The sequence below is a fragment of the Penicillium waksmanii genome, assembly GCF_028829765.1.
Source record: "Penicillium waksmanii strain IBT 27052 chromosome Unknown utg000001l:1.0-4852451.0:1.0-4856178.0, whole genome shotgun sequence".
Lineage (NCBI taxonomy): Eukaryota > Fungi > Ascomycota > Eurotiomycetes > Eurotiales > Aspergillaceae > Penicillium > Penicillium waksmanii.
Window position 1 is genome coordinate 4,026,456 of NW_026643248.1, and position 27,711 is coordinate 4,054,166.

The 27,711-nt window shown below is 46.4% G+C and overlaps 4 protein-coding genes across 4 annotated transcripts; 1 reads left to right on the forward strand and 3 right to left on the reverse strand.

The window, feature by feature from the left end:
* Positions 1-12,727: 12,727 nt before the first annotated feature.
* On the reverse strand, positions 12,728-13,546 carry N7481_001418 (CBM21 domain-containing protein; the record flags this gene model as incomplete). The annotated part of the gene is made up of 1 exon (XM_057260637.1): positions 12,728-13,546. The coding sequence occupies one exon, from the start codon at positions 13,544-13,546 to the stop codon at positions 12,728-12,730; it is 819 nt and encodes a 272-aa protein (XP_057128469.1).
* Positions 13,547-19,459: 5,913 nt separating this feature from the next.
* N7481_001419 (NAD-dependent epimerase/dehydratase family protein) lies at positions 19,460-20,332 on the reverse strand (the record flags this gene model as incomplete). Its single annotated transcript, XM_057260638.1, has 1 exon — positions 19,460-20,332. The coding sequence occupies one exon, from the start codon at positions 20,330-20,332 to the stop codon at positions 19,460-19,462; it is 873 nt and encodes a 290-aa protein (XP_057128470.1).
* A 5,171-nt stretch (positions 20,333-25,503) lies between these two features.
* On the reverse strand, positions 25,504-25,824 carry N7481_001420 (uncharacterized protein; the record flags this gene model as incomplete). The annotated part of the gene is made up of 1 exon (XM_057260639.1): positions 25,504-25,824. The coding sequence occupies one exon, from the start codon at positions 25,822-25,824 to the stop codon at positions 25,504-25,506; it is 321 nt and encodes a 106-aa protein (XP_057128471.1).
* Positions 25,825-26,750: 926 nt separating this feature from the next.
* N7481_001421 (Con-6 family protein) lies at positions 26,751-27,183 on the forward strand (the record flags this gene model as incomplete). Its single annotated transcript, XM_057260640.1, has 2 exons — positions 26,751-26,797; positions 26,868-27,183. The coding sequence occupies 2 exons, from the start codon at positions 26,751-26,753 to the stop codon at positions 27,181-27,183; spliced, it is 363 nt and encodes a 120-aa protein (XP_057128472.1).
* Between the last annotated feature and the right edge of the window lie 528 nt (positions 27,184-27,711).

The window sequence follows — 27,711 nt, forward strand, 5'->3', positions numbered from 1 at the left end:
ATGATTGGCTGCCACAGACTCTGAACCTGGACTGGACCACACACAATTGCTCAGGAAGGCCAGATCGAAAGTGGGTAAGTAACTAGTCGGCATTTTTGGTAGAACCAATAGTTACAGGGCCTAATACTACGCCGGAACGGATTCTCCCCAATAGCTATGAGGATTGTCTGCGTGCCTTCTCCACGGTCGGAGTCTCTGCTCAGCTTCGACTATGGCATAGCGCATCCGTGGCGGAAGGATCAAATCTATCGAAAATTACCTTTTCCTTAATAATGGGGACATCTATCGAAGCTACATGGTCACCGAGGTTATTTCTCGCACCCAATTGATATAATGCTTCTTCGTGAAATTACGGTATTTTATTGTTAACAGTGCGGTCGTCTTCCTGCATCGGGCCCATACTACGACCTCTGCGAAACCTCCTAGAGTACATTTTTGAAATGAGGCATACTAGAATCTTTTCAATGCTGGTTTCAATGGCCCAGATTTGCATCATGTCGTTTGAAATTTGCGACTGTCCGGCTATTCCATGTCGTGCTGAGATACCCCTCAGTAACCAGCACGTGCAGTAAGGCCCTGAAAAAGCGCACATATCTCGATATTTCCTCTTTTCCTAGCTTGGCCAAGAGGAGACACACCATCATCGTCAGTATTCCCGGGCTCCAGATCCGACAGCTGCGCCAGTTGAAGGATCAGTCTTTTGTTGCCAGTATTTGCTGCATACCATAGTGCCGAGCGGCCTCTCTGGTCTCGTTGATGCACCAGAGTCTTCCGATTTAGAAGTAGAAGATCTATGATCTGGTTTCTCTTGGGGTCTAGGCCGTCGTATGTCATGGTAGCCAGAAGAAGTGCGCTTCTTCCCGCGGAATCGAGATAGTTGACATCAATGTGTTTGTGATCCAAGAGGATTCGCATTGCAACAGGGTCGTCATATATCACAGCCAGATGAAGTGCAGTGTATCCTCGGTCATCTTGATTGTTGATGTTGAGCCGCGGGTCTCTTAGAAGTATTTTCAAGATCTCGTAGTTTTGACGCTCAAGGGCTATTATGACTGGAGATTGGGCTTTCGGACTTCGACCATTGACATCAATATCATGTCGACAAAGTAGCTTTCGGACGGTAGACACTTTTCCGCGCATGATAGCAAAGGACAGGGCGGCTTGAGCCCATTGATCGAAGTGAGTGACATCTAGAGAATTTTCGCACGGCGATCGACCAGCTAGAACAGAAGCGGCTAAAATCATCAAACAGGTCAGTAGCTGCCTTGAGTTTTTCTTATGCTGGAATAAGTGGGGTGACTTACAAATGACAGATGGGAGGTGAGCCATATTTTCGATAATGATAAGATTATATTGCTATTCTGTTGTCTCGATGATTCGGACTTGAAGAAAGGAGCTCTCGTTGCTGTATTTTGCGATGACCTTTATCCAGCACAAAGACATAAAAGGCAGTATTTGTAGCAAGACTTTGTTGCGATCAACCTTGATCTCAAGAATTTTTGATTCGCATTTACATATTTTCACATATGAGCTCCCATAGCTGGGTTGCTCCAATTTCAGTCCTACTTAGAGCACATGCCATACTATTATGGACCGCTGGGGTCCTCAATAGGGATTTATTCCGCGGAGCAAGCTGCCTGCTCCTGGGAATATAGCTGTCAAGGGCTCGCGTATCTGAAGATGCAGATTGTGTGCTTCGGAGCTTTAACAACCAAAAGTGGGAAACCACAAGCTAATCTTAGATACAAGGCTTAGCGCGAGAAAACAGAAGAATGTTAGCTTCCTCTTGTTCATAGTCGCACAGATGAGCCATGTGGGACGGTACCATGCACAAATCGTCTTTACTGCATGCCAGTCCCTGACACATTTTAACATAGTTCCCAGGAGCTCGATGCAGACATTGCCTTATGCGGGCTAAAAGCTGATGGTAAGACATTTGTGCTACAGAACAAGAATGACAATTCGTCTCCTCCTCCTGGGATATCATCGGGCTCTTCTGTCGTTCAATTACGGTCGCTTTATTTAATGATCTGAATCTCGCCATCGGCGCCCTCTTCTCACCGTGATACATCTATCTCCATTTCGTTTGTCATGGCTTCCGAACTTAACTTCCAAGCACTACTGACCACCGTGCTTTTATTCGCTTTGATTGCTAGGTCCCTTCTTTTGTGGGTGTTCGAAGATGATTGGCCATTTCATAAGATGAGCTTGGCGCTATGCGTCTTATCCATTCTCCTGTCCGCTGTATTGGCAGGGCTTTGTTGGAGCGAGAAGAAATCAATATGGACTCGAATTATTCTTGGAATTCTTTCAACAATTCCTTCTATGCAAATTGTTCGTCATAGCTTGAAGAAAGTCAATTCCATGCTAATACTGGCCTAGTTTCTCCGCATCGGTTTTCAGCAGCTCAATAATCCATTCACAAATCGATCGACGCGTGTCTTATTCAGAATCTATGCTTTGGCATCAACGGTGTTGAAAATAATAACTACATTCATTGGGATATTCATGCTAGATGAGATTCAATTCACCACGCCATTTCTACTTTTCTTGGATCATCTCAGTGAAATGGCATGGTGCCTATGGTTAGTAAAAGGTGCCACGCAGGGTCGGAAGAAGCTACATGTTATCTTGGCTAGTTTATCAAACAAGGGCCTTATATTTCTAGGAGCCGCTATCTTTGGCGCGGTTTCAAGAAAACGGGAGATTGCACTTGAGGTATTTCTTCCTAATTTGAGCCTACCTGATGGAAGAGCTGACACAAGTCAGATCCAGCTTTAATTTGCACCATGTCGGCAATTTCCAATCAGTCTATTGAGTGATATGTAATGAAAGATTCGAGATACGTCTGTTGAGCACAAAGGGGCTATAATTCGAAAAGATCAGCCAACTCAAAATCTCTTCGCTGTATCAATATCGGTTAGCCATATGGTGAGGGGTTGCAAGTAGAGCAAGGTAAAATTGCTATGAAGCTTAATCATACCTGCCTCATACGTGTGATATTGTATCTACTGGAAAACGATTGTACACTACTTATATCAAGGGGCTGGTCCGAACAAAACTCCTCGAGAGCTGTAATCCTACAACATTAGCATATTTACTTCAATTTCCGATGAGATCTTAAAATCTTGATACGGGGGAGTTTATATGACCTCATACTATGAGAATTTCCGACCTTTCTCAAGCAGCAGTCCCATATTAGCAGCACAGGACTGCTCTAGAGATTTCAAAGATTTGAGATAAGTCGGCAAGAGTACATAGACGGGAGCGAAGAGGATTCGCGATGCAGCGGCTGTGCATTTGAGGGCCACGCCACGCCGTAGCCTATACAGTATCTACTCATTAAGTTGCGGAAGATCGGGTAGGTGCAAAATCACTGCTTATGGACACGAATTATGCTGCGGCTGGGCCAGTAGGAAGTCAAGGGTGCAACAAGGCTTGATGTTTATGAGAAATTCTTTGAGTGGAAAAGAGAACTGATTGTTGATGAGTGTTTTGCCGTCACCCGTGGGAATAACGTGGTCATCAACATTAACGGATTTTAAGACCTGTTGTTAATTTTTCTGTAATATTGCCGGATGTATTGAAACGGTGATAACGGCAGGAAAACGTTCGTGATCGATCTGCAGCCATAGACCATCAGACTCATGATGCCTCTGAAAGGTACGTGCCCTTCATTCTGTTGAAATGTTGAACCATGTGCAGTTCAACGGCCAATTCTGTTGGTGAGCTCCCAATTCGCAATTTCCGTTATAAAGACGCTAGCGGAAAGGCTGGCTACAATGCTATAAATACCCCAGTCCCTCGCCAGCAGAACTATATTTCTCATTCATCCCTTTTTCATCCTAGGTCGAAAAATATGGAAAGCTTTGGGGCTCTGCCGGCTATCATCTGGTATGGACTGAAACCATGTTGCCATGTAATTGTGATTGAACTGACTTCTTGTATCACACCCAGCTTGTCTAGCTCAATACCGAATCTTCGAATAGCAAGTGAGTGAAGCTGCTCGGTCATTCGGAATCATGCTAACCTACAATATGCTCAGGACCAGCCCTTCTCTTCTATTTCTCTAGGAGCCACTTGATGGACCTTGAGTGACCTTGGAAAAATGATCAAAGCTGCAAGCACGGTGAGTTATGAGTTGCCTTCATAAGCTACCAACTTATGATCAATGATAGATCAAGGAAAATCTTTATGCAGCCATTTGGCCTCCCCGGCTACAGCACATAGTAACAGCTGATAACGTAAGCTTTATCTTAGTGGCAATCTTGATCATATTTACCCTGTGCTGACGACTCAATGTATAGGAAGGCGTACTTCCCATCGCGAACCGCTCAATATCTCTCAAGTCACCTTGGTACGTTGCCTCTGCCTAGTACCATGACCGGAGCTGCATTTTGGATCAAGGTGCGGAGATTGTTTGTTTGAGTTCCATATTGTCGTGCTCTTTTTCTCTCAGATGAGATTGCTGATGCGTCTTCTAGTCCTAGGACAAAGGCCAAGACGGCACTCGCCACGACCGAGCTGCACTTCCCCATCATCCTTAAACTAAGGAAGTACGACTGGCTGGGCCAATGACTCCCAAGGTGTTTCTACTTCGCTATTCCAAGAACATATCTGAAATTTCATCGCACTCGTATCAACGGAAAGAATCCAGAGAGGCTCAGTCCCCTTCGAATAGAATATGGTAGGGTTTCCACATGTTTTCATCTCTTCCAGCTTCATCCTATTGGACCAAACATTTACTGTTGCTATATTAGCTTCCGTGCCCCGATGGCTAGGAATCTCTTGTACCACGTCCGATCCGAAGCCACGACGACAGGCATAATCCGGACGCATGCTAGACCTACTCGGACGACTGAAAGCATCCAGCGACAGCGAAGAGAAGCCGAGCATCAACGACTACCGAGAAAGACTATGCACGGTTTCTCAGAGAAAAGCATCAATCTTGAATGAGTTGAGCTTTTGGTCGCAGTATGAGGCTCAGCTCCGTCAGGCCCTAGTTGCAGCTGAGTAAGCGACATTGTAGGCCACAGCATTGGACCTACCCCGGACTTCTCGCCACGAGAGCAGTAATCTTCAGGTTAGTCCTAGCCTCCTCAGAAAAACATACCATGACTATCTTCTCCAGTCATGTCCTTCACTGACACAGCTGGAAGTTTGCCTTGGGATACGCATTGACAGATGTAGCCCACTCATTCCTGTTGTACGGAGCACTTCCGGGCCCTCTGACGTTTTAGCGAGCCGAATCTGCTACCTCATCTCTGGTCTGCCTGTGCTGATGCCAGGCTTCACTGCAGTAGGTCTGCACCACCCTCATCGCCTGGAATCATGCTAATATGGAGAGGCATTGAGAAACCGCCGTGGTTCGGCCGCCCCCACGTGTCCAATTGGGATACTGTTTGTGAGCTGGTATTAGGGAATCTCATCTATACCACGAGCATGGTGAGTTGCGAAGACTTCTCTTGCGACAGCAGCGAACAATGTGTGCTAGATTGAGTATGTCCCTCGGCAAACTGATTTTGCTGTGTCCCAATGCAGAAAGCGATACCCCTGGCTGCGGCCATGGCCCGCTTTGCGAACGAAGCTGGCAATACGTTGTCATAACTGCACGCTTAGGGTAATCAATTGACCTTTTTGCCAAACCGCTGATATGAAGATAACTTTTCCCTCCCAAACGCGGCCGCAAGCCAATCGAATGCTCCATAGGTGAAGTGTGGCAATCCTCATGTCACGCATCATGACCGAGTTCGCTGGAAAGTTGCTGCCGATAGAAGGTTGTTGCATGGCCGTAAACAGGAATTGACCTGGAGATGGGCGGGAGTGCATTGTAGGGCCGACGGGTGCGAGCCAAGGGAGTCACTTTGCCATACTCGAGGTTGCTTCATTCCTGGCAATAAACCGCAATTTTGGCATTCTTGTGCCCCGGGTCACCACCGAACGGCACGAATTCACCAGCGGACGCAGCCTCGCGAATTACGGCCGTTCGATTGCCGCAGCGATTGCAATTGCTCAATTGTTACTCGAAGGATGCCAGGCGAGTTTGTGATAACTGGTAGAATAGCCGTACTTATTGACCTCGGACGTAGCTGTGATGTTCTGCCATTGTGGGCCTGTCACTTGTGCCCGACGCGAGGCGCTGCGCCGCGTCAGTGCACGGCCTTGTCGCCCGTAGTATACCGCCGTGTGCTGCCATAGGTCGTATTTTCAAGTGACGACAGAAAACAAGAGGCCCACGAGAAAAAACACGCGAGACGAACCGGAAACAAGCGGGTTGTGAACACGATGAGTGAGCGAGAACCGTCTTTCTGATGTGGTCATCCAGATGCGCCCTGCGGGAATCGAACCCGGTCCGTTAAGGAAGCCAACGTGGCATATTCGACTAGACCACGGGAGCAGATGCGCTAAACGCGCGAAATCTGCCTCACTATATCCAGCATCTTCTTAGAAATATCATAGCCACCGTTAGTCTCGACCCGTACCCAGCTACATCACACCTTTGAGCCCCACGAGTGTCTCTCATTTGGCCATGCCAATGTAATATGATACACTAATATTCGAAAACAGTTTCCCCTGCGGAGACTCGGACTTTCTCTCACAGAATGTAATTAAACCGATTTTTACAATGGAATGATCTAGCCATAAACTATCCTAGCAATGATTGGCTATCATCTCGAAGGTATATCCTATTCCGGTTTAGCTTCGTAACGGGTAAAACCCGAGAAACAACATGTGTGTGTCCAGAGGGGAAACTGTTTTCGAATTTCTCTGTATTCGAAAAGAGGGCCAGAAGAATGGACTTGAATCGCTGACATTCTGATGGTTTTCCAATTCTACTGCTACCACGTACGTGCGCATCTGAGGATATATATTACGCAGATGATGATCATTTATCGATAATACCTAAGAGCTGTGTATCACCAAAGAATATGCGACGAAGCTCGAGCCGCGTAGAAGAGCGACCCGAGTGAAAATAACGATACAGTCTATCGTCAATAGATGTACATAGTGTACTCTCTAACATATTTTTGAATTGGGAACCAAAGTTGGTTGCACCATCACGCAACTCCAAGCCCATAGTCGGGTTTTTCAGAAAAGTCTTTCCGCAGATAACTACATTGCGATCTGCTGTAATGATAAATTCCAGTTAATGAACTGCATCATGTCTCACCGTCTATCATCTTTTACATCATTGGTGAGCCAACGAAGATCCCACGGTAACGGCGATGGGTAGTCACCGTTGGCAGCCACTTCACCGCTCGGCAGTTACGCCGCGCCGCAAATCAACATGTTGACTCACTGGTTCCCATCGATCATGATTATCACCAATCCTCAACCGTCACTCACCTCCGGCCCTCACCTCCAGCCCTCGCCATCAACACGTCTTCACCATCAGCACGTCTTCACCATCAACACGTCTTCACCATCAACACGTCTTCACCATTGTTGTGATATGAGGCTGGTGCAGATCAGGAACCAAGCCGAACCATCGGAATTAATCCCGAGATATCTATAGAAAGAACCAAGTTGATTGGAAATCAACTTGATCTTCTCGTTGTATATATATAGCCTAATGTTTCCCTTTGAAAAATAAGACAATTGATACATCTGAACTACAACAACCATCAACACGTCTTCACCATCAGCACGCCAACACACTTCCTACTCAGTGTCGACAACCCGCATCTCACCACGTCGAGACAACTTTTACCACCACTGATAGCCAGCAAAGACAAGCATTCACACAAATGGAGACTAAGTTGAATTGCACGCGTCGCCCAGATCGGCCACTAAGCTATGATACACTGAGATCCCCACTGGCCCGATGACTCAGTGCCCTACTTCGCACTACGTTGGATAACTGCCCATTGTCGAAAGACAGGGCGTGATTCAAGGCTACATAAAAACTTTACGCGAGCCAGGAACATGGCTATTGAACTCTACAAACAGGCTGAAAGGCATGACACAAATTATACTGGATGATTCTTGATTCTATTGATTCTTTGGAGCAGGTCTTGGCTTCCTCGAGGACTCCCCCGAATACTAGTTTCTGACACCACGAAGAGGTGCCTGCAATCGCCAGAGGATCAGTACGAGGACCGCGGCGCCACGGGTCGCCTCATGAGCGCAAATTTGATAACGCAGGGCTCAAGGCTGCATGGAAGCTCAAAATTATACAATCACAGGGCTCAGGGCTGCGAGGGAGAACTTGGTGTCGCAGCGGTCTCCTGCGGAGGTTCTTGGTAACGCAGGCGTCCCTGCGGAGCACAGGTTTACAACGCAGGGCTCATTGCTGCGAGGGAGCACATTTTTACAATCACAGGGCTCATGGGCTGTGAGGGAGCGCGTTTTTACAATCACAGGGCTCATGGGCTGTGAGGGAGAACTTTTTGACGCAGCACTCTCCTGCGGAGAACTTGGTGACGCAGCGGTCTCCTGCGGGTCTCCCTTGGTTTCGCAGTGTCCCCCTGCGGAGGCTCTTGATGTCGCGGAGGTCCCCGCGGAGCACATTTATACAACACAGGGCTCATTGGCTGTGAGGGAGCGCTCTCTTACAATCGCAGGGCTCATTGCTGCGAGGGAGAACTTGTTGACGCAGCACTCTCCTGCGGGTTGCCCTTGGTAACGCAGCGTCCCCCTGCGAGGCAAACTTGATTACGCGGGGCCTTTCCCGCGAAGAGTTTTTGGTAACGCAGATCTTATCCTGCGAAGAACACCCGAGTGCTCGGGAGTATGAGGAAGAAAGTCCTGCTTTTCTTTTCGACGGGAAAAGAGCGTCTTTTATGCTAGTCAAGTAGGGGTTTCGGCAGCGACCACTTGCGTACATTTTGCCGGACTCAGAGATCTTCATTCGAAATTCGCACCGAGCGACCGCCTTTTTGCTGGGTGTTGAGGCGGTTGATTCAACGTTGAAATAAGAAATTTCAAGAGTTCGGGGTGGAGAGCGGGTGGAGTGGATGGATCCACCTGGACCCTTGGCTCTCCTGGGTCTAGGCCTGACAAATAAAATGCCTCAACGTTGTTGACAATGGTGAAACAACTTCAACTTGGCCGGTAAGTTCGAAAGAATGGGCTGGCCCTGGCAAATCGACTGCCCGTAGCCTCGAACTTGTGTTTGTAAACTTTGCCATCCTAGCTGCCTCGATGCGTGCTCCCAATTTTGGACGTGCAACTACCCTTCCTCACTTATTTATCTGATATAGGCACTGAATGAACGGACCTTCAATTAAACCATCAGCTCGATTGACCCCTGCTAGAATGGTCAGAGCTTGGCCAGCCCGCTGTGCACGCAGATGAATCTTTTCACAGCAGGATACGCTGAAAGTAGCACTTAAGCTGCACCTTTAGCTGGGCGCAGACTTACAGTCCAACTGCGAAGCCAAGTTTCTGTGAACCGTGGGTTGGAACATTCAATCCGTGCGGACAGCTTGTTAGTCAACGTTCATCTCGTTGAAAACCTGTTGAGGTGTTGCTGATTGCTTATTGCGCCCCGCTTCTTTGACTCTTATCTAAAATGTGAGACCATATATGGCTGGTGTAGGCTCAGGGCGACGGCGTCTTCCACTGCGGGCATTTGACCGTTAATTCCTCGCTAATTTAAGAGGCACTTCTATCCTACTTCTCAAAGGAGGCCTGTCTTGTCGGCAGCACCCCGCTTGATCCCAATATACGACCATGGGGGCCATTCGAAAAACTTCACGCACTCGGCAGATGCCAGACTTCCGACGTCGACTGCAGAGCGCGCTGTCCTTGTCATGCTCGGAGTCCGAATGCAGCCGGAACACATCTAGGTCTCTGTCCGGCGACACCGTCGAGGAAGAGTCATCGACCCACTCGAATGATAATGACCAAGCCGTCCTACAGCAGGTCGATCATCAGCAGGGCGATGCTCCGAGTAATCATGACCACAGGGTGCTACCAACCCCTCAACACAACAGAATCGGGTCTCAGCCCGGGGACAGTAATATTATGACTCTCAAATGCCTCGCAGAGTTAGTACTGATGATCCTCTTATCATGAATGCAAGACCTTTGCTAACAGAAGGGACTCTTCAAGGCTAGATGTGCGGGTGGAGTTAGTTTTCCGTCTCCTCTAAACAAAGAACAAAGAGCTAATAAGACCCCAGATCTCTAGATCGTAAATTGACGGACCAAAACAAGTGCATCGAAGATTTCCGCAGGGATCTAGCAGACCTTCTCCGCCGGCTGGAGGTTATCGAAACGGAAGCAGAGGAGAGAACCAAAAGTGACCTGACTCATACGCCAGATGAGCCGGAGCAGAAGACGGTGCGGACCCGGCGGTCGCAGCGACGAGGACAATTTGATGGGGTTTTATGGTTGCCTTGGTGACGTTCGATGTGCAGGAATCCGCCGAAGATGCGCCAAATAGGTTCTCTTGCGGTGGTACACTCTTAATTTTCTCACAATTGTCAAGTATAGAATGTTCGGACCTGCAATTTTCTTGTACTTTCTATAGGTGGCACACAGTAGAACCTGTCTGCAGATATAGTAAAGACCTAGGCCAGAAGTCTGGCTACACCGCCGAATTAGGCAATTCTGCCATATCATTACCACCACATTCAAATATATATATCTTAAGCAATATATTAGATATTATCACCAAATTTTGATATATTTTAAATTAATCAATATTTAATATATTTATAAATTTTCATTGTCTAGAAACGCGTATAAAAGCCTAGGGCTCGCTGGCAAGCAAGTACACGCGCATGCGTCGATCTAATTAAGCTATCAATTTTATTTTGATCTAGGGCATCCCACGCCTCAATTATCGCCTTTTTGAATAGCTCCCAATCAGCATCAGAGGTGCCACAATTCAAAAGATTAGGATATAGCTCATATAATTTGCGTTTGAGCATACGCCACACGGGTTCAATAGGGCTTAGATCGGGCGAATGTGCAGGCCAATCTAACACCTCAATACCGTGACGTTCAAACCACTCTTGCGCCCTATACGAACGATGGATTTTGGCGTTATCTTGCTGAAAGATAATTCCTGGTTCGTAGTGTTGAATAAAACCTTTTTCTAAGACATCAATGTATGATTGGGTTGTATAGCCCCCATTTTGATTCTCTGAAAAGTCACGCTCCATGATCACAAGATTTGTACGCCCCCCAAGCCAGATACCAGCCCAAACCATTTGACTAATATCCTTTACATGAGGCTTAACAAGCACAAGTCCCCGCCGATATGCTTCTCCTTCAAGACGTGTAACATATTGGCCGTTTAAATTCGGAATACGTTGGACGCTGCATTCGTCAGAAAAGATGAAGTCTTCGAGGCGGGAATTAAGGGCCTCACGGCGCCAAGTTCGACAAAATTTCTTTCGCTTTCGAGCAACTACCCCTGAAATAGGTATACAACGGCGCGCCCTAAATCTCCGAAGACTTTTATGGCGAAGGAATCGCTTAATTGTTGATCGAGATGGATGACCGGGTATCGTAGCACTAAGCTCACTGAGGCTTTTCCAGGGCTCTCGACGCGCTAAAAGAACAGTATATTTAAATGTTGAGAGGTCAAATGTCCTAGGGGTACCTGAGCGAGGCCTTGATTTTGTGTTGTGTTGTTGTTGAAAGCGTTCAATTGTTTTGTATATCGTAGACCGCGCAACGCCTATATCGGAAGCGATTTTAGTAGGCGATACACCACATTCACGTGCAAATATAATAGCGGCGCGGGCCTCAGATGAAAGCTCTGCCCCAGGCCTTCGATTAGCACTTATTTCGGTACCGAATTGACGCATATTGGTGGTGTATTAGGTGTTTGAAAAGGAGAGGTTGGAGGGTGGGCGCGAAAAACGCGCTAAATAATTAGCGTGTGTAGCCAGACTTCTGGACCGCCTTTGTATTTATAGGCCGCCGTGTCGCTCGCGCAGCTGTGATCGAGGGTCCGACCGAGTTGGCCCTCATATCGTGGCCTGTTGAACCGTTTCACGATTGATTATATGCTAGTTCGATTGGAACCGCAGTTTTCATCTCGATGAAAAACTATTCTGAAGTCTTATTCCAGGATTTCCAACGTCGCTTCAACGTTCGTGACGCAGCTACCAAATCAAAACACCAACAACGCATCGTGTCAACTTTCATAAACATGAGTTTTCGCCAGTCAAAATAAATTCTGCGGCATCATTTAACTTGTTCTCAACGATGATAATTGCTCATTTCGGTGATGAATATTTGACACCCAACTTCGAATGGATAAATTGGTATGCAGACTCATCGACCAGCCTACTTTTGATATCATGTTGTTGGGATGAGATGTCCTGGTCCTGATCCGGGTCCAGAAGATCTAAGTCCATAGACTTGGGTACAATTTCTGAATTGTCCGTCTCGCAGGAAACTAGTTGGCGTGTTGGAGAATTGCTCCTTCCGAGAGCAAGCATCTCTTCCACCCCTTGGTTTGTATTCACACCCCCATTTTCTCAAGTGTCGCTGGATTCAACCCTTGGCGAACAAGAAGCTAGTTATTGTGTCGGCCACATCGACGTCAGCATGCAATCAATCTAAAATAACAAAGGGGCATTTTGTATATCGAGGTGGATAGAGCTGGGGCCATAGATCAATACATGAGCTCAACTAGCGTTCGAAAAGGCGTATTAATCTTCGACAGCGTTAGATAAAATAAACACAGATTTCGCGACTGAGGAATCGATGTAAAATCTAACGGGGAATTTTGAGGCTGCCTGTGGCCAATTTTAAACGACCGCCTAAATGGATAGAGTGACATTGAAATTCGTGCCCCCATTATTGTCCCAGTATTCCTGGTCGAGCACATTGTAACGGATGCAGACACGAATAATGTTTCCAATTTCAAATGGTAAGCTCCCTGGATCGATCAAGAAAGCAAACCTGTCGGAAACAATTGAATTTCCCAAGTACAGGGACTGCCCATGCTCCGCGGCTACCTCCGAGACCGTTTTCCAGCCATCAAAGGTGAAACGAGCAGCCACATCTTTCTCCAATCCGAGGTTTAGCACTTTCACCGTCCCTTTGATCTGCTTTCCTGTTGGCAAAATTTCCAGGCTCTCTAACTGAACAGGCTGCCACGCTGAAGGTGAAGCAAGCGGGGAGTGTAATAGGCAAAGCCTTTTTCGTAAGTTCATCTCAGAGACTATGCCGTCCTCTCCGTTTCCTGTCGAAGTGATATCTTGTATCAGTGCCCGAGGAGCGTCTGCTGACAGGAAGAAACAGCTTTGCTCGAAAGTTTCATCGAAATGCACATTCTTCACAACCGTTGTATCTTGATCTGTCGCTTGCGTGCTTTGTCGTTTATTTCGGATCGCGGACTTGCGACATGCGGCCGAAGAATTCGATGACACTGAATCGACTAGTACCTGACCGTCTCGTTGTCTTTTATCGGGATGATCAGCAGCGGATGATTTTGGCGCTTGGGTGGAATCCCAAGGGCACGAGACCGTTTGAGTCGAGTTTCGATCATTCTGAAACAATGAGCGACCGTAATATTCCTCGTAGCAGGTTGCTGCTGCAACCCGCTGCAAGCTTCCGGGGGAGGCAACGCTTGCCATCGGTCACTTCCAATGATGAGACATTAGATGTTCACAATAGTGAGACGATATTCGCCGATAAATACCGTTGAACATAATGTGCGACTCGAGATTTAAAAAAAGCCTACCATCACTTTGATGGCATTCTCCGCGGACACTTCAATGAGGATGCAGCTTGCAACCAATACCAGTTCGATGATGCGCAGAAAAGCTAATGCAGCCACCTAGGCCTGGTAATGGGACCTCGAGAACCGCGGTTCGAATACAGGACGAACCCAGGAAAGAAATCATGTGATTACATAACCCGTAAGCATGTTGAAAGCGGTGGAGTGTCTCGGAGGTCTTACGTGCGCTGCGGCGGTGTTTGAATGCGGCGATTGACGGGAGAGCAGAGCTTGATCCGCAACTCGTTCGCTCACAAGATTAGAATCGAGCCATTGCTCAGCTATACAATAGCTACAGGTGGGAGATCCCAAACGCCGCCACCGACCCAAGTTTCACTGCACAGTAAACTTTGCCAATCTAAACCGTATTAACCTTGTTTCAGTAATTCAAGCTGGGCACGTGTTATGTCATAATTAGAATGATTTCTTCACTCGTCCAAGTACTTCTACTTTACTTAAATTAAATCCCAATCAAATATCTGACGTTTTTCGCTATTACATCTGGCATGTGGACAGCTTTCCATCTCTCCATATGATGAACCTTTACTTACATGTTCCATCGCCCGATGAAAGTGGCCCACTGATGGCAAACGAGCTCTTGATTTCGTGCATGCCATGCTACCAAGCATCTCAAGATCGCTACAAATCAGGTCTGTTTCCCTGTACAAAATTCATCCTGATTCCGAGTTAATATAAAAGTAAAAGCGAAACAGAAACAGAAAACTAAGTTGTATACAGATCATTCAAATCCCATATTACTCCCTCGGGGAGAATGCACCATCTGCCTGGAAGAACTTGGTCCGGCATCTGTCTTCCGCCAGCTACCTTGTAGCCATATTATTCATCAATCCTGCGCAGACACCTGGCTTTGTACTAGGGATGCCAGTTGTCCGATATGTCGCCAAACATTTTACTATCTGCGAAGCCCACGAGTTCTAAATGTGGATGAAGCAAGGCCTGCAGCTCGGGGACGAAGTCCCCAAACTGCAGGTCATCATCATGTGCATCCGGTGCAAACCTTAAAGGACTGGCTCGGGAGAAAGTTATCCAGAAACAGGGAGTAGAGCTACTTTACTTAGGTCACCCGCTGACCAAATGGGAATGAATAGCTATATCATTCGTTAGCGAAATTAGATATTATACACTTTTCCAAGACTGACCGTGGCAACCCTCGCCGTGTACCCTCGGCTCTATTGGAGGCGACGTAGTACATCCGTGCAACCTAGGTTATTTGGAAGAGATATGGATTAGCCCATCGCCTAGTCCCCTATCTGATGGGCAAACCGGCAAACCGGCTCCCCACACAGACAATTCTTCTTCAGCTTCTTCCAGTAATAATCAGAATAATCGACCGTGATTTCGCTGCCAGCTGACACGCCGCGAGAGACCACGAGTACACGTTCTATCCCGCGCCAGTAAAACCTTTGGAACTGACTGTTCGGACGACACGAGCGGTTGATAAAACGAGTAGACTTTGGGGTGCCTGGACAGTAGGAAATGCGCGTGATTTGGAGTGGAGACTGTTGTCCGGCCAGTAATATCCAATAAACACCTATCAGCACTTGCTAAAAGCGTATGGACTAGTATGCATTCAGGACGAATGAGATCAAGCGGAACCAATGCAGGATAAAATGATTGATTGATTGAATCGAAATAAGCATGCGATCGAGGGCAGGTTGAAATCCCCCCCCGTATGTGCGTATACTCGGTGGTTATTATACCGAGGTTGTTAGTTGAACCAATTTACCATACAAAACACAAATAAATGTGGGTTCCTGGGTAATCAATCGCTTGCTAGTTGTAAAATACCACTCGATGCGCTGACATTATTCTACGAAAAGGTAATCGCCCTAATAACGGACTCACTATCAAAGGGGATTTGCTGTGGGATGGGGGCTGTGCGGATGTCCCACGCTGCACCATAGCTTTTATTGTGGCGTGATATGTTTTCTCCGATATACGGGGTAGACACCAACACTGAATAAAGAGGAAGAATCCTGCGGTTGGGTTATTAGGTAGCCAGAGGGGCAACGTGGCTTGATGTTTGCCTAATTTTGATAGGGTGTTCATTGAGTAGCGTAACGGGCTCATCATCGGTGAGTGAAATTAAATGGCATGACCTGTTGCCGCCCCACCCGTCGCAACAACGTACCGACACATGGTGGTGAATGTTGAAACGCGTCATCGGTGCTTTTCTGCGGCATCCCCACGACTGTTTAAACGGTTCCAACAGTGAGAAAAGGTTTTTCATACACTGGATCTTCAAAAAAAAAATGCGATGCCTCCGAATGCTGTATTGAATCAATAATGAAATATGGAACCAGTTGCAATTGGAGGGTCGTCTATTTTGTGCCCTCACAATTCACGCTAATCATTGCATCGACGCAAGCAGAATGACTGGCTACGATGCTATAAATACCCTATTTCTCGCCAGCAGAGCAGTTGTTTTCAGGAATTCCTTGGCCATTCTGAGTCAAATAATATGGAGCACTTTTCGTCTATGCCGGCTACTATTTGGTATGGAATGGCCCCGTAATGTCATGTATTTGTGATTCAACTGACCTGTTGTATCACCCCCAGCTTGTCTACGCTCAATACCAAAGTCTTCGAACACAGCAAGTAAGTGTAGCTGCCCAATCATTTGGAATCAAGCTGACATGGAAGATGCTATATATCAGTCCCGCCTCCGCCACTCCTCTAGGAAGCCATCAGACGGACCTTGACTGGCCTCAAAAATGGTAAAAGCTGCGAACACAGCCAGTTATGAAGTGCCTTCATAAGGTACCTACTGATTATTGATGGTAGATCGAAGTCATGCCTTATGCAGCCGCTTTGACCTTGCCAGAATGCAACGGACAGCAAAAGCTGGCAACGTAAGTTTTATCAGCGGCAATTTGGAGAGTATTCACCCTGTGCTGACGCCTCCCTGTATAGAAAGGCAAACTTTCTATCACGAGCCACACGATGTCTTGACAGTCACCCTGGTCCGTTGTCACTGCCCATTCCCAACGCCCGGTACTGCATATTGAATCTCAGTACGAACGCTATCTGTCTGTGGCTCTCCGTTCTTCGGAAAATATCGCTGATGTCTCTTTCTCGTCATAGGGCGAATTTCAATATTGCACTCGACACGACCGAGCCGTTCTCACCGATCATCTATAAAAAGTAAGCCTGATACACGACGAGCCGGAACTCTGACTCCCAGCATGCTTGCGCCTTCGCTGTTCCAAAAGACCTGGTTGGAACGACCACTTCGCTCGAGACATTTAGCGGGCCCAATCCAGGAAGGCTCAATACCCTCCGATTAGCCATATAGTAACATTCCAAAGTGTTTTCATCTCTTCATTATTACCCTGTTCGACCAAAGTTAACTTTCACTGTGTTAGAAAGTTTCCGTGTTCCGACGGATATGCACCTCTTGTCCCATGTCCGATTCGAAGCCTCGACGACGGCATGATCCGGTCTCATGCTAGGCCGAGTGAGCTATCGCGGCATTCCAGCGACAACGAAGAGAAGCCGAACATCGACGACCACCGAGAAAGACCACGGTTTGTCCGGGGATAACATCAATCAGCAATGAATCGAGCTTTTGTCCACAGGCTGAGGACCAGCTCTATCAAGCCCTGGTTGCAGCTGAGCAAGCGACAAGCCAGGCCGCAGCACTGGATCCACCCTAGAACTCCCCAGAACTCTCGCCGCGGGAGCAGTCGTTTCAGTTCAGTTCCTAGTTTGTCCTAGACCAAATACCATGAATCTGTCTCCAGTGATTCTTTGTCCTGACACGGTTGAAGATCTGCCTGGCGCACGAACAGCAAAGACGAAACAACTATGCATTGGAAGATATGACCCACATCCATTCCCCGCGGTACGGAGTGATCCTGGGCTCTCGTGCACGTGTGATCGAGCTGACACCTGCTACCTCATCCCTGATCTGCCTATGCTAATGCCAGACTACATTGACAGCAAGCCTGTACCACCCTCAATCACCAGAAATCTTGCTGACATAGAGAGGCAGTGAAACACAGCCCTGGTTCGGCCGTTCTCACGGGTCCTATCGGGATGGTGGATTGTGGCTGGCATTGGGAATCTCGTCCAGGCCGCGAGCACGGTGAGTCGCGAACACTCATCTTGCGCCAGCTACTGACAATTGGTGCTAGATCGAATGTATCTAACGACAAATTGCTTTGGCCGTGTCCCAATGCCGGCAGCGATTCAAAGCTGCCACCATGGCCTATTTCATGAACGAAGCTGACAAGTACGTTCTCATCACTAACATAATTTGATGTCAATTAAACGTGTTGTCAAGTCGCTATAATGAAGTTGGCCTTGTTCCCCCGATGATATTGCGCAATGCAGCCGCACGCCAACCGAATGGCTCCTCGGACTCGCCGGCAGAAGCAGCCTCACAAAGCACGGCCAGCCGGACTCAATTTTCCATTGATGATTCAAGAGGTATAAGGCTAGGTTTTGATCCGAAACGGAGAAGACGTGCTTGTTGACTTCGAACGTAGCCGCTGATGTTACTCTCAGTGTGGGCGTGGCACGTGTGTTCTACGCGACCCGCCAGTGGACCAAGGTCCTCGATTACCATCAATTTCAATATCGCCGGTTGTTGACTTTGACCGACATGTGCAATCGACTCCGCAAAAGTGGTTTCACTGTTCTCATTTGAGACGAGCAAGAAGTAAAAATTAATCAGCAGAGCGAATACTCGAGAAATGACTTGGAAAAAACAAAGCGGGCTGTGATTTCGGGCGGACCGCTTGAGCGAGTTCCGACGTTCTGACTTAAGTTCAACTGAATGTACCCTGCGGAAATCGAACCCGCGCCGTTACTGAAAGCAAATGTGAAGTTCCACTAGACCATGCAGAGAGAAGGGCTGTCAGCGCCACTTTTGCTTAACTATACCCATTATCAGGTCAGAATGTCATACACGTTCTTCCGAGCAAGTACCCAGCTAGATCAGCGTTTTCAGCCCCACAAGTGTCTTTCATCTGATCATGCAGACACAAAATGATACTTGAAAAGGATCAGAGGACCCGGCTTTTTATCGCTGATACCCCGGTTGAGTGTTTCCTAACTTACCGCCAACAATGTACGCAACAGTGCGGGTCTGAGAATATATATATTGCACAGATCGGTTGAGTATACCGTAGCGGCATTACCTTATGGCTGTAGACCGTGCTAACAGATACAGCATAGCAACAAAGAGCATGCGACGAAGCTCGAGTCACATAGAAGGGCGACTGGAGTATAAACAAGGATACACTCTACCATCGACAATGTACACTTTAACATACTTTTTTGAATTGGCAACCTACGTTGGTTGCGTCACTCAACTCCTAGCTCATAGTCGAGTTTCTTTTTCAGAAAAGACTACATGTGAAGCGTATTGAATGCAATTTGCTGTACTACCAGATCGAAGCTGCTATGTAGAAAATCATCTTTTCGCACTGTTTATCAACTTTTCAATTCGTGAAGGAACGAAGATCCCCCCCCCCCCCCCGGCGGGCTGTCACCATCTCCCAAATGCATTCTAGGATCTGTACCAAATAGTGCCAAAGGAAACATCACGCTCAGCGAATTCTCGGCCCCTCTAATATCTGAAGTGTGGTCTAAACAATTTCTCCCTTTCCTTCATCTTCTCTATATTCTCATGCCGAGCAGCGACAGCAGTCTCATAGGCCAGTCGGTAGACATGCACACCCTCCGAAAACAAGGGCCGAACGTCCCTCCAGCCCGTGACCTGGCGCAGTTTCTCAGAGCTCGTCTACTGAGGGAAATCAATCAAAGCAACGGGCCACGGATTCTCCTGTAAGGTCAGCTGGTCTGGATGCACATACTCCAGCCCAGCCAGGATGTGGTATTCAGCCAGCAGAGCTTTCCCGATTTCATCGACCGTCTCATACCGGCGTGCAGAGATGTTGAAGACTTGTCCCTCAACTTCCTCTCGGCGGGGGTGACCCGCGATCGCGACATAGGCATCGCCACAGTCATCAACGTGAATGGCATGGCAGATAGAATTCGGAGGAACATGAATGGTCAGGGGCTGCTTTGATCCAGAGGTGAGACCAGCGACCTCGAAAAAGCCCCGGTAGTAGCTGGCGGTTCGGCCAAACACGTTGGTCGGACGCACCAGGATGGGCGAAAAGACATCCTTGTGGTCCAGAATCTTCTTCGAGTAGTTGGCTCGGTTTGCAAGAAGTGGGGGTGCATTGAGAGGGCTTTCTTCGGTGTGAGGTGCCAGGCCCGGCTCCCCGTCATAGTGCGGGCCGACGCCGTAGTCCTTGCACCCCGAGGAGAAGATAACAAGCGGACGAACACCATGTGCCGTGCTTGAGATGGCCAGGAATCGTAGCAGCTTGATCGTGTTATCATAATGTGGGACATAATCTACTATGTTCTCGGTGGTGGAAACAATCGCATGCAACGTAGGTGGGAGGTTCTGACCAATGATTTCATGCGAGGCGGGATCATCAATGCTGCCGATGACTGGCAGGATTTCTTCCGCAGCTAGCGAAGTTGCCGCCCGCTCGGAACGGACTAATCCGTAGCTGACCCAGCCGGCTCGTGCAAAAGCACGCGCGACGGCGTTACCGATATAGCCATTGGCGCCAGACACGAGCACATTCTTAGGTGTCATAATGAGTAATGAATGGGAGTGGTGTTAAGAAAGCTTGGTCGAGGAGTGGACAATTTTAACAAGTAGGAAGAGGGTAACTAATTTGAAGCATGGCAGCAGAAATGTATTTTTAGTAGTCTTATAGCCATCTATAGATGCCGGAAATAGCGGTCGACTAGGCGGATTATAAATTCCGGGGTGTGCGTAACTATACGCCATTACAAATTACACTAACCCAACAGTAACTGTCAGGATGGGGAATTGATGTACTGGCTAGTACTGAACATGTCCAATACAATCAGATGATTGATTGAAGGTGGTGAGATCGGTTGAGTGATCTCAGGGATCTCTATATTTGAACTATGGCGTGTTATGACACCATACTAGGATAAAATTGGGTGAACGATGAAAAAGCCGATCCCGAAGGTCCTAGTGGTATCCTATCACTTTTTCAGTTCGTCATGAGGTTCTATGAACCAAATTTCACCGGCCAGACTCAACGATTCCATCGAAACCTGAGGAGACCAACCGGCATTGAATCTCCATACAATGCTTCACAGCCCTGTCAATAAAGATATCTGGAAAGTGCTGAAACCAACCCTGGAATCTTTATTACGGTTGTTGTATTTGCTGGACTCAAATAATTGCTACCAGTTTAACAGCCATATTTGATCCTTACAAGTCGGTCGGCAATGGTGATGCTGTATCAATAATTAGCCCAAGAACCCTCGTTTTCGAGCATTAAACAGCAAGAAATAATTTGGATACTATGGTTTGAGCATGGTTTTCATATATACAGCAATTATGAAAACAAAAACATGCATGACTCTTCACATCAATAACCTTTCAAATACAGTAATTGGATTTGGTCAGATAGCACGTCACCGTTGAACTAAAAGAATTTAAATATTTTCAGTCGAGCAAAAGTAAATAGTGTTACATGTAAGCAAAATTGATGGTGAAATTATGATGATAAGAAAACAGTATTTCTGACCGTTAACCGCGGTTAAGCTAGAATAGAACGGGCAAATTTCACCATTTGACATTTTTCACCAGGAGTGTTATACAAGATATTTCTGTTGTTTTATTAAGTGATGCTTCAATGTTCATATTGTTGAGGGGAGTTGATTGTGTGTTGTGTTGAGTGTTGTCTAAGATACAAGTGAAATGTTGAGGTAGGTGAATGTATGCACGTGATCCCAGCCTTTTATTATCTCAGCGACCGGGATATTCCAACAGGTTCACCAAGGTCAAGACCCGCGGTGGGTTGCCCGTGGGTGGGTAAAGAAAATGAAAACCCAACCCAAACCCGCGCTTGGCGAGGTCTAATTGGGGGTTTGTCACGTGAATATAAGGTGCATTCCATTCGAACGATGTGTGTTGAGGTAGCAACGTGTCCTATTTTTCATCCTGTTTCCCAATTTTTTCTCCACTAATTTTTCGAAAATTCTGATTACTAGCCTGTTCGGGTTCACCGTGGGCCTGGAATAATTGGTATCTCCGTCTACCGATACATGACCTTGAGATAATAAAGTACCAAACGAGAGTGACATCATGGTTAGTTTATCTCTCTACTGGTGTAAACGATATCCCTTTCGGCGCCTTGATCATCGACTTCCCTATTGTCATCGTTATTGGATAAATCTGATGCTAATACTGTGGATAACAGGCTTTACAAACAAAGGTTTTGCAGCTGTACCCACAGGGTACCGAGCTGGAGGCTAAGCTTAAAATTCTAGAAGAACAACGGGGATGATCTGACCGAGAAAGTCTGGATGGATAGGATCTTGGTGACGAAAGTGGTAAAATCACTGTTATGGTCTGCTTTTATACCCGCATTGGAGGGAGGAAAGTTTTTCAACGTGAGATAAAAAGAATGAAATATGGTGTATAACAGAACTGACGAACTGAAGAAGTGGTAGGATACCACTAGGACCCCTCAGTATCGGACTATTCATCGTTCATCCAATTTCCTCCTAGTATGGTGTCATAACACGCCATAGTTCAAATATAGAGACCTCTGAGATCGCTCGACCGATCTTAACACCCTTAATCAATCATCTGATTCTATTCGACATTTTCAGTACTAGCCAGTATATCAATTGCTCATCCTAACAAGAACAAATAAACGTGTCGGATTAACGGATACTGATGTGAGCTACTCATGACCGTATCCAGCTGAGATGATTGATTGAAGAATTATCCAGGAGATAGCTGGTGAGGGTGACGTCTCATAGCCTCGAGAGGCTAGTATTGGGATCGGGTTGATCCGCTTTATGGTACGAAGACATATCAAGGTGTGTGGAGACGCCGAATCAGCCTGTCCTTGGGGGTATTTACCACCCCACAAACTGACATATTTTAACTTTTGTTTTAGCGCTAACTAATGCTTAAAGTTTACGGTAAATTCAAGCATCAAACAGGAAACATTCCTGGCCTCCAACTAACTGTAGACCCATCAGGAGCAATGAGTCCCTCATAGCTTTCTGCGTTGGTGTTTTGCATGGCCTCTGTCCATCCGCATGAGTGAGCTCGGTCTTGACGGGGATCTGGTCCGATTGGTACAATCATTCTTGATGGGTCGCCACATTTAACTGAACGACAACACGTAATGCCTATTCCATCCGCGTCAACTCGGGGGGGAAAGCGATAAAACCAACGACTAATTGCCCAATGACCCCGATACTATATCTTCGCAACAGTTACATTTGAGATTAAGGACCAGATATTATTAATGATTGTAAGGAATGGAGGCTTCTGGGGAAATGATTAACACTTAACGATGCATGTGGGACCTGGCGCCTTCCCACGGTTGAAAAATAAAGTAACCGTCACAGATACATCATTCCTCGTATATAGTGCTAATCCTCTGATCCTCTTTCCGCGTATTAAACTAACATTCCTTGTCCACCTTTACATTTTCAAAGTCAGCTTATCAAAGTATGACCTCTGCGATGTCCCAGCAATATATTAACATCAAAATTCAAGATGATTTACAGTATGATATTCACATCGAAAACGCGGACCTTGTCAGATACTTTTCTTTCCCCTGAGGTTTGAGTACTTTTTCTAATATATGCACAGTGGCCAATTTCACAGAGTGGATGATCAAACCGATATTTTAACATCGGACGATGTCGACGACATGGCTATCCGCAATAAAGGTGGTATGCGGACAGTCTGCTCTATGTACGGGTGTCAAGGATGCATCGATCACATTGACTATTTAAAGGATACGAGGATTTGCATTCTAGCCTGGAGAGCATATATGGAGCCCGGAGAACTGAATGAATTTAAGACGCCCAACCAATTCAAAGTACGTGGCTGAAATTGGCCAATGGAATGAAATTGGTATTATGGGAGCGATCCCTGTTACCATTAAGAAGCAATTTTGATCGTTATCGAAGCTGCTATCTTTTAATAACCGTTGTGCACACACTAAGCCCACTTTTATCATCAGCATCAGTGAAAACGAACAAGGCCCTGGAATTGTTTCATAAACTAAAAACAATACCAAAAGTATTTTCTTCACAAATCACTTAGTGTGGGTAATAAAGTAAGTATGAAATTGCTTAGTCCTCAAGCCCAAAGTTGCAACAGGAGTTGCAACCGAGTTAGGCGTATACCCCCCAGTGACGAATCTGAATGATAGTCCGCTTCTAGGACGTCACGTCCACTTCTTAGCATCATAAGTGCTATTGTCGCCTCTATATTCTTGTCGTTGATTCGGGTTCTCTCCGGAAAAGTGCTCTGCTGATCGTTGAATTCCCAACGCGCCCAGAAGGCCCTCAGGCTCTGTCCGCATAAATTTGTCTCTGGACCGAGATATGTACTGACAATATCTAAAAGTTGTGTGTATGAAGTGTCCTCATAAACAGTAATGGGCGTCATAACGGTTCCAACTTGGAGCATAATTGGTATGCTGTTGGGCATTGTAGCGTAAATATGGTCGTTGGGAAGGTGATGAGATGGTGGTGAGATTTATTAAGTTGAAGGTTAACACAGGTCAACTGTAAACGTAGATAGACAGGTGGAAATTGAAATACGAAACGAATGGCCATCTGGCTATATAGGTGTTTTTGAAAATGGAAAGAGCACTGGAAGACACCTCCTAGACGTCATTCAGACGTCAGTAGGTCTAATGGGTAGCAAAGCCTCCCTCGTTAGAAGTCAAAACCTTAATGTAATGACTCATTCTTCTAGCATAATGCAGTTAATTTGATATACCTGACGTGTTTATTTTTCTGCAGTTCGGGTCTATAACTTTCTGGGCCACGGAACTAAACACTATACAAAGCTATGGGCATGTCTGATGGAGGTTACACACGATACTAAATTTACAGCGCTATATGCACCCAGGTCACATTGGACAAATTCCCCTCTGCAACATCTCCTTGCTTTCTGTTTGAGTAAGTCTTTCATTCTCTGGAAGTGCATGAGCCGCTGCTGATATCTTGTGTAGAAGATAATGATATTATGGCTCGTAAGGTTGCCGGGATTATACGGGAGATTGGAAACAGTTGATCTGGAGCCCCTTGTACAGCTACCTGTATCTATCACACGGCATGTCATTATGGCAACGGAAATCTCAAGCAATCGTAACCTCTATTCACACCAGAGGTTTAGATAAACAGTAATTGGTATGCAGTAGAAACCAAATACCAGACCATGCACCGTGGGTAGATTACGCTCTGAATTTCGATGTCAACATTAAATAAACGCCTTCTAGTATCCCCACCCGTCATCCTGGTATGATATTCTACGAGTTTCACTTTCTTGCCGTCATTTTTCACTTGTCTCTTGCTACGGCTGCTACTTGGGCCGAGCAAGAAAATCGGCCAAAGTTTAACTATTCGTCCGGCGGTAGGATATCAGTATCCGCTAGTACTCTTGAGAGTCAACTGAATTATTCCAACGATCGATTGATTGAAGGACTATCTGTAGGTCGCCATTCGGAAGGGGCTATCTTTCAGGGGTGGTTTAGCATGTTACAGCGCTGCTTTTATGAAAATACTCAGATTATTATACAAAACATGTAGGAAATTGGGTATGCACTGAATCATACTGCTGCTGGCGGTAAAGTATCCTCCTTTTCAATCGACACTATTGTACCAGAGTGGCATGTTGCTTGATGTCAGATTCGTCTGTTCAACTTCAACGCGACAGTCTCAAACAGAAAAACGCAAGTGGCTTCAACGTGCGATATCATCAAACTCGCCCTTATCCTCCTTGTTCATGGGGCTCTTATGCTTAATATTCGCGTCCTGGTAGGGAGGACTTCGTCTTTCGGGGCTCAAGCTCTTATTCCTGTAAAAGTCCTCGTTGGCATCTTTATCAACATTGCTGGTGTTAGGGACCGCGGAATAAGGGTGGGAAATGCTTTCGCGGTCGGGGTGGGCCCGTCCAGTTTGAATAGCACCTTCGTTGGTTACTTTGTGAGCCGTGGAAAGAGCCAGATCACCGGAATCAAAGTAAGTGCGATTCTTCTGGTTGTCAGTCGGAACTCCTTTCATCAAGTTGCATCACAAATACCTTGGATTGTTCCCCAAGTAGATCTCCATGAGGCCGCTTTTCATATGTGCTAAATTTGTGTTTCTTTCCAGATTCAGAGAGTGGCTAGGAGAATGTTGTTAGTACTTCTGCTTTGATATAAGACATAGAAAAGTCTTACCACGGAACATAATTTCTTGTCTCCTGATTCCATTTTGAGATGTTATTCATGCATAATGTGAACAAGCACACGATATGAACTGCAAATTATCCAGATTGTCTGTAGACGTATTTGCCACAAGCAGATAGACAAAGGTGTCAATGACGCAATATGTCAGGATCAAGTTACAGCTTGTCCCGATCGGGATCATTCATTTCTTTGTTGCCTGACGGACGAGGCATAAAAGCTCGTGGATGGCCCCGCTATGTTGTCGGAGCAGTTGTGGGCCTAGTTAGCATGCCTGAATGAGATAGCAAGGAGTCTTAATTTGAAGTGTCCCTCTTACCATACAGTTTTTTATGGTGTCGACAAAAGAGGGTCGCAGTTTTACTAGTGCGCCCGGGGAATATTCAGCAACCCCATATAACTGGTTTCAACCATGTTTGCATGGCTCTAAACGAACTTACTAAGCCCACATCACATAGTTATATTCTGTACTTTCCATAGTATTCAAAATCAGCACTCTCAAAGTACTCAATTGGCTATGCCCCTACTAGTCCGTACTGTAACGACAACTTTCCGACAGACTGTATTAATTTTCTTCTTTCCGTGATGAATTACGTCATATGCCTAAAGGCAGAAGATGACGGATGCGTGACGAACACGACACGCTAGTTTTGTAATGCAGATCAGAAGGTATAAAGACGTTGCACATTTATTCACGCACTGTTCACTATTATCAATCAACGAATATATTCAGAAGTTGATTGATGACCTAGGAACCCCGACATGTCCAATACCGAAGAGAACCTGGATGCTATGAGAGGTTATAAGTCGTTAGTGGACTACCTGGTAACTAACGCTGAGGGTCTATGGGCAACGCTAATCACAGAATGTGCAATGCAGGGGACTAAACAATCCAAATGTCTCAGATGAGGTAAAGGGACCCGATGAAGTACAGCTTGATCAAGACATTGGCCGTGACCAGTCCTGCAAAAAGCTAGACAATGCTAGAGGTGGTCAAAACAAAGACTTGAGCAAAGTCCCTGCTGGACCTAAAGCGTCAGTCCTGAAATCAAAAGAAAGTGGCTACAGTTATATGATATGGCTAACAACGCTAATTTACTTAAGAGCTCAGAATAGTCCTGGTGTAACCAAAATGGACAAGAAGAAGGCATACGAGGAACTGATTCGGATGGGTGGTGAAACTCCCGAGGAATAATAATGATCCCATTTCACGCGAGTAATTCAATGTCAGCTAATACGGGGATACTTAAGGTATTACTGCGATCACAATGTATGCTGGGAGTAGTTTTATTGGTTGCCTTAGATTTTATGTCTTTCGGAGCTCTAATGGTGCCACACCGTGCGTCCCAGCTTACATGACGCGTCAGCAGCTGCGTCGCGTCTTTCACTTGACCGATAATCAAAATTCGCGAGAGTTTAATGTGAGTGCGTCTTCCCTCCGCCTTAGCAAGTTCTACGCTATCGCTCGCGAAAAGCGGAGCGTATGCCATAAGATACGGCTAGTGGCGATAGATGTTTCGGACAGGTGTACACTATTCCGGATAATGGTTCTGAAATCTATTCTGTACTGGGGGTGTCATGATTAGCTCACCCAGACCTCGGTTTGCCACAGACATTCTTCGGCCATTTCAATGACAAAAGAAACACTTTGATTGCAAATATATGTTAGATTTTATCTTCCATATTTTCAGAACGAAGATCCCCAATATCCACAGATTGATCA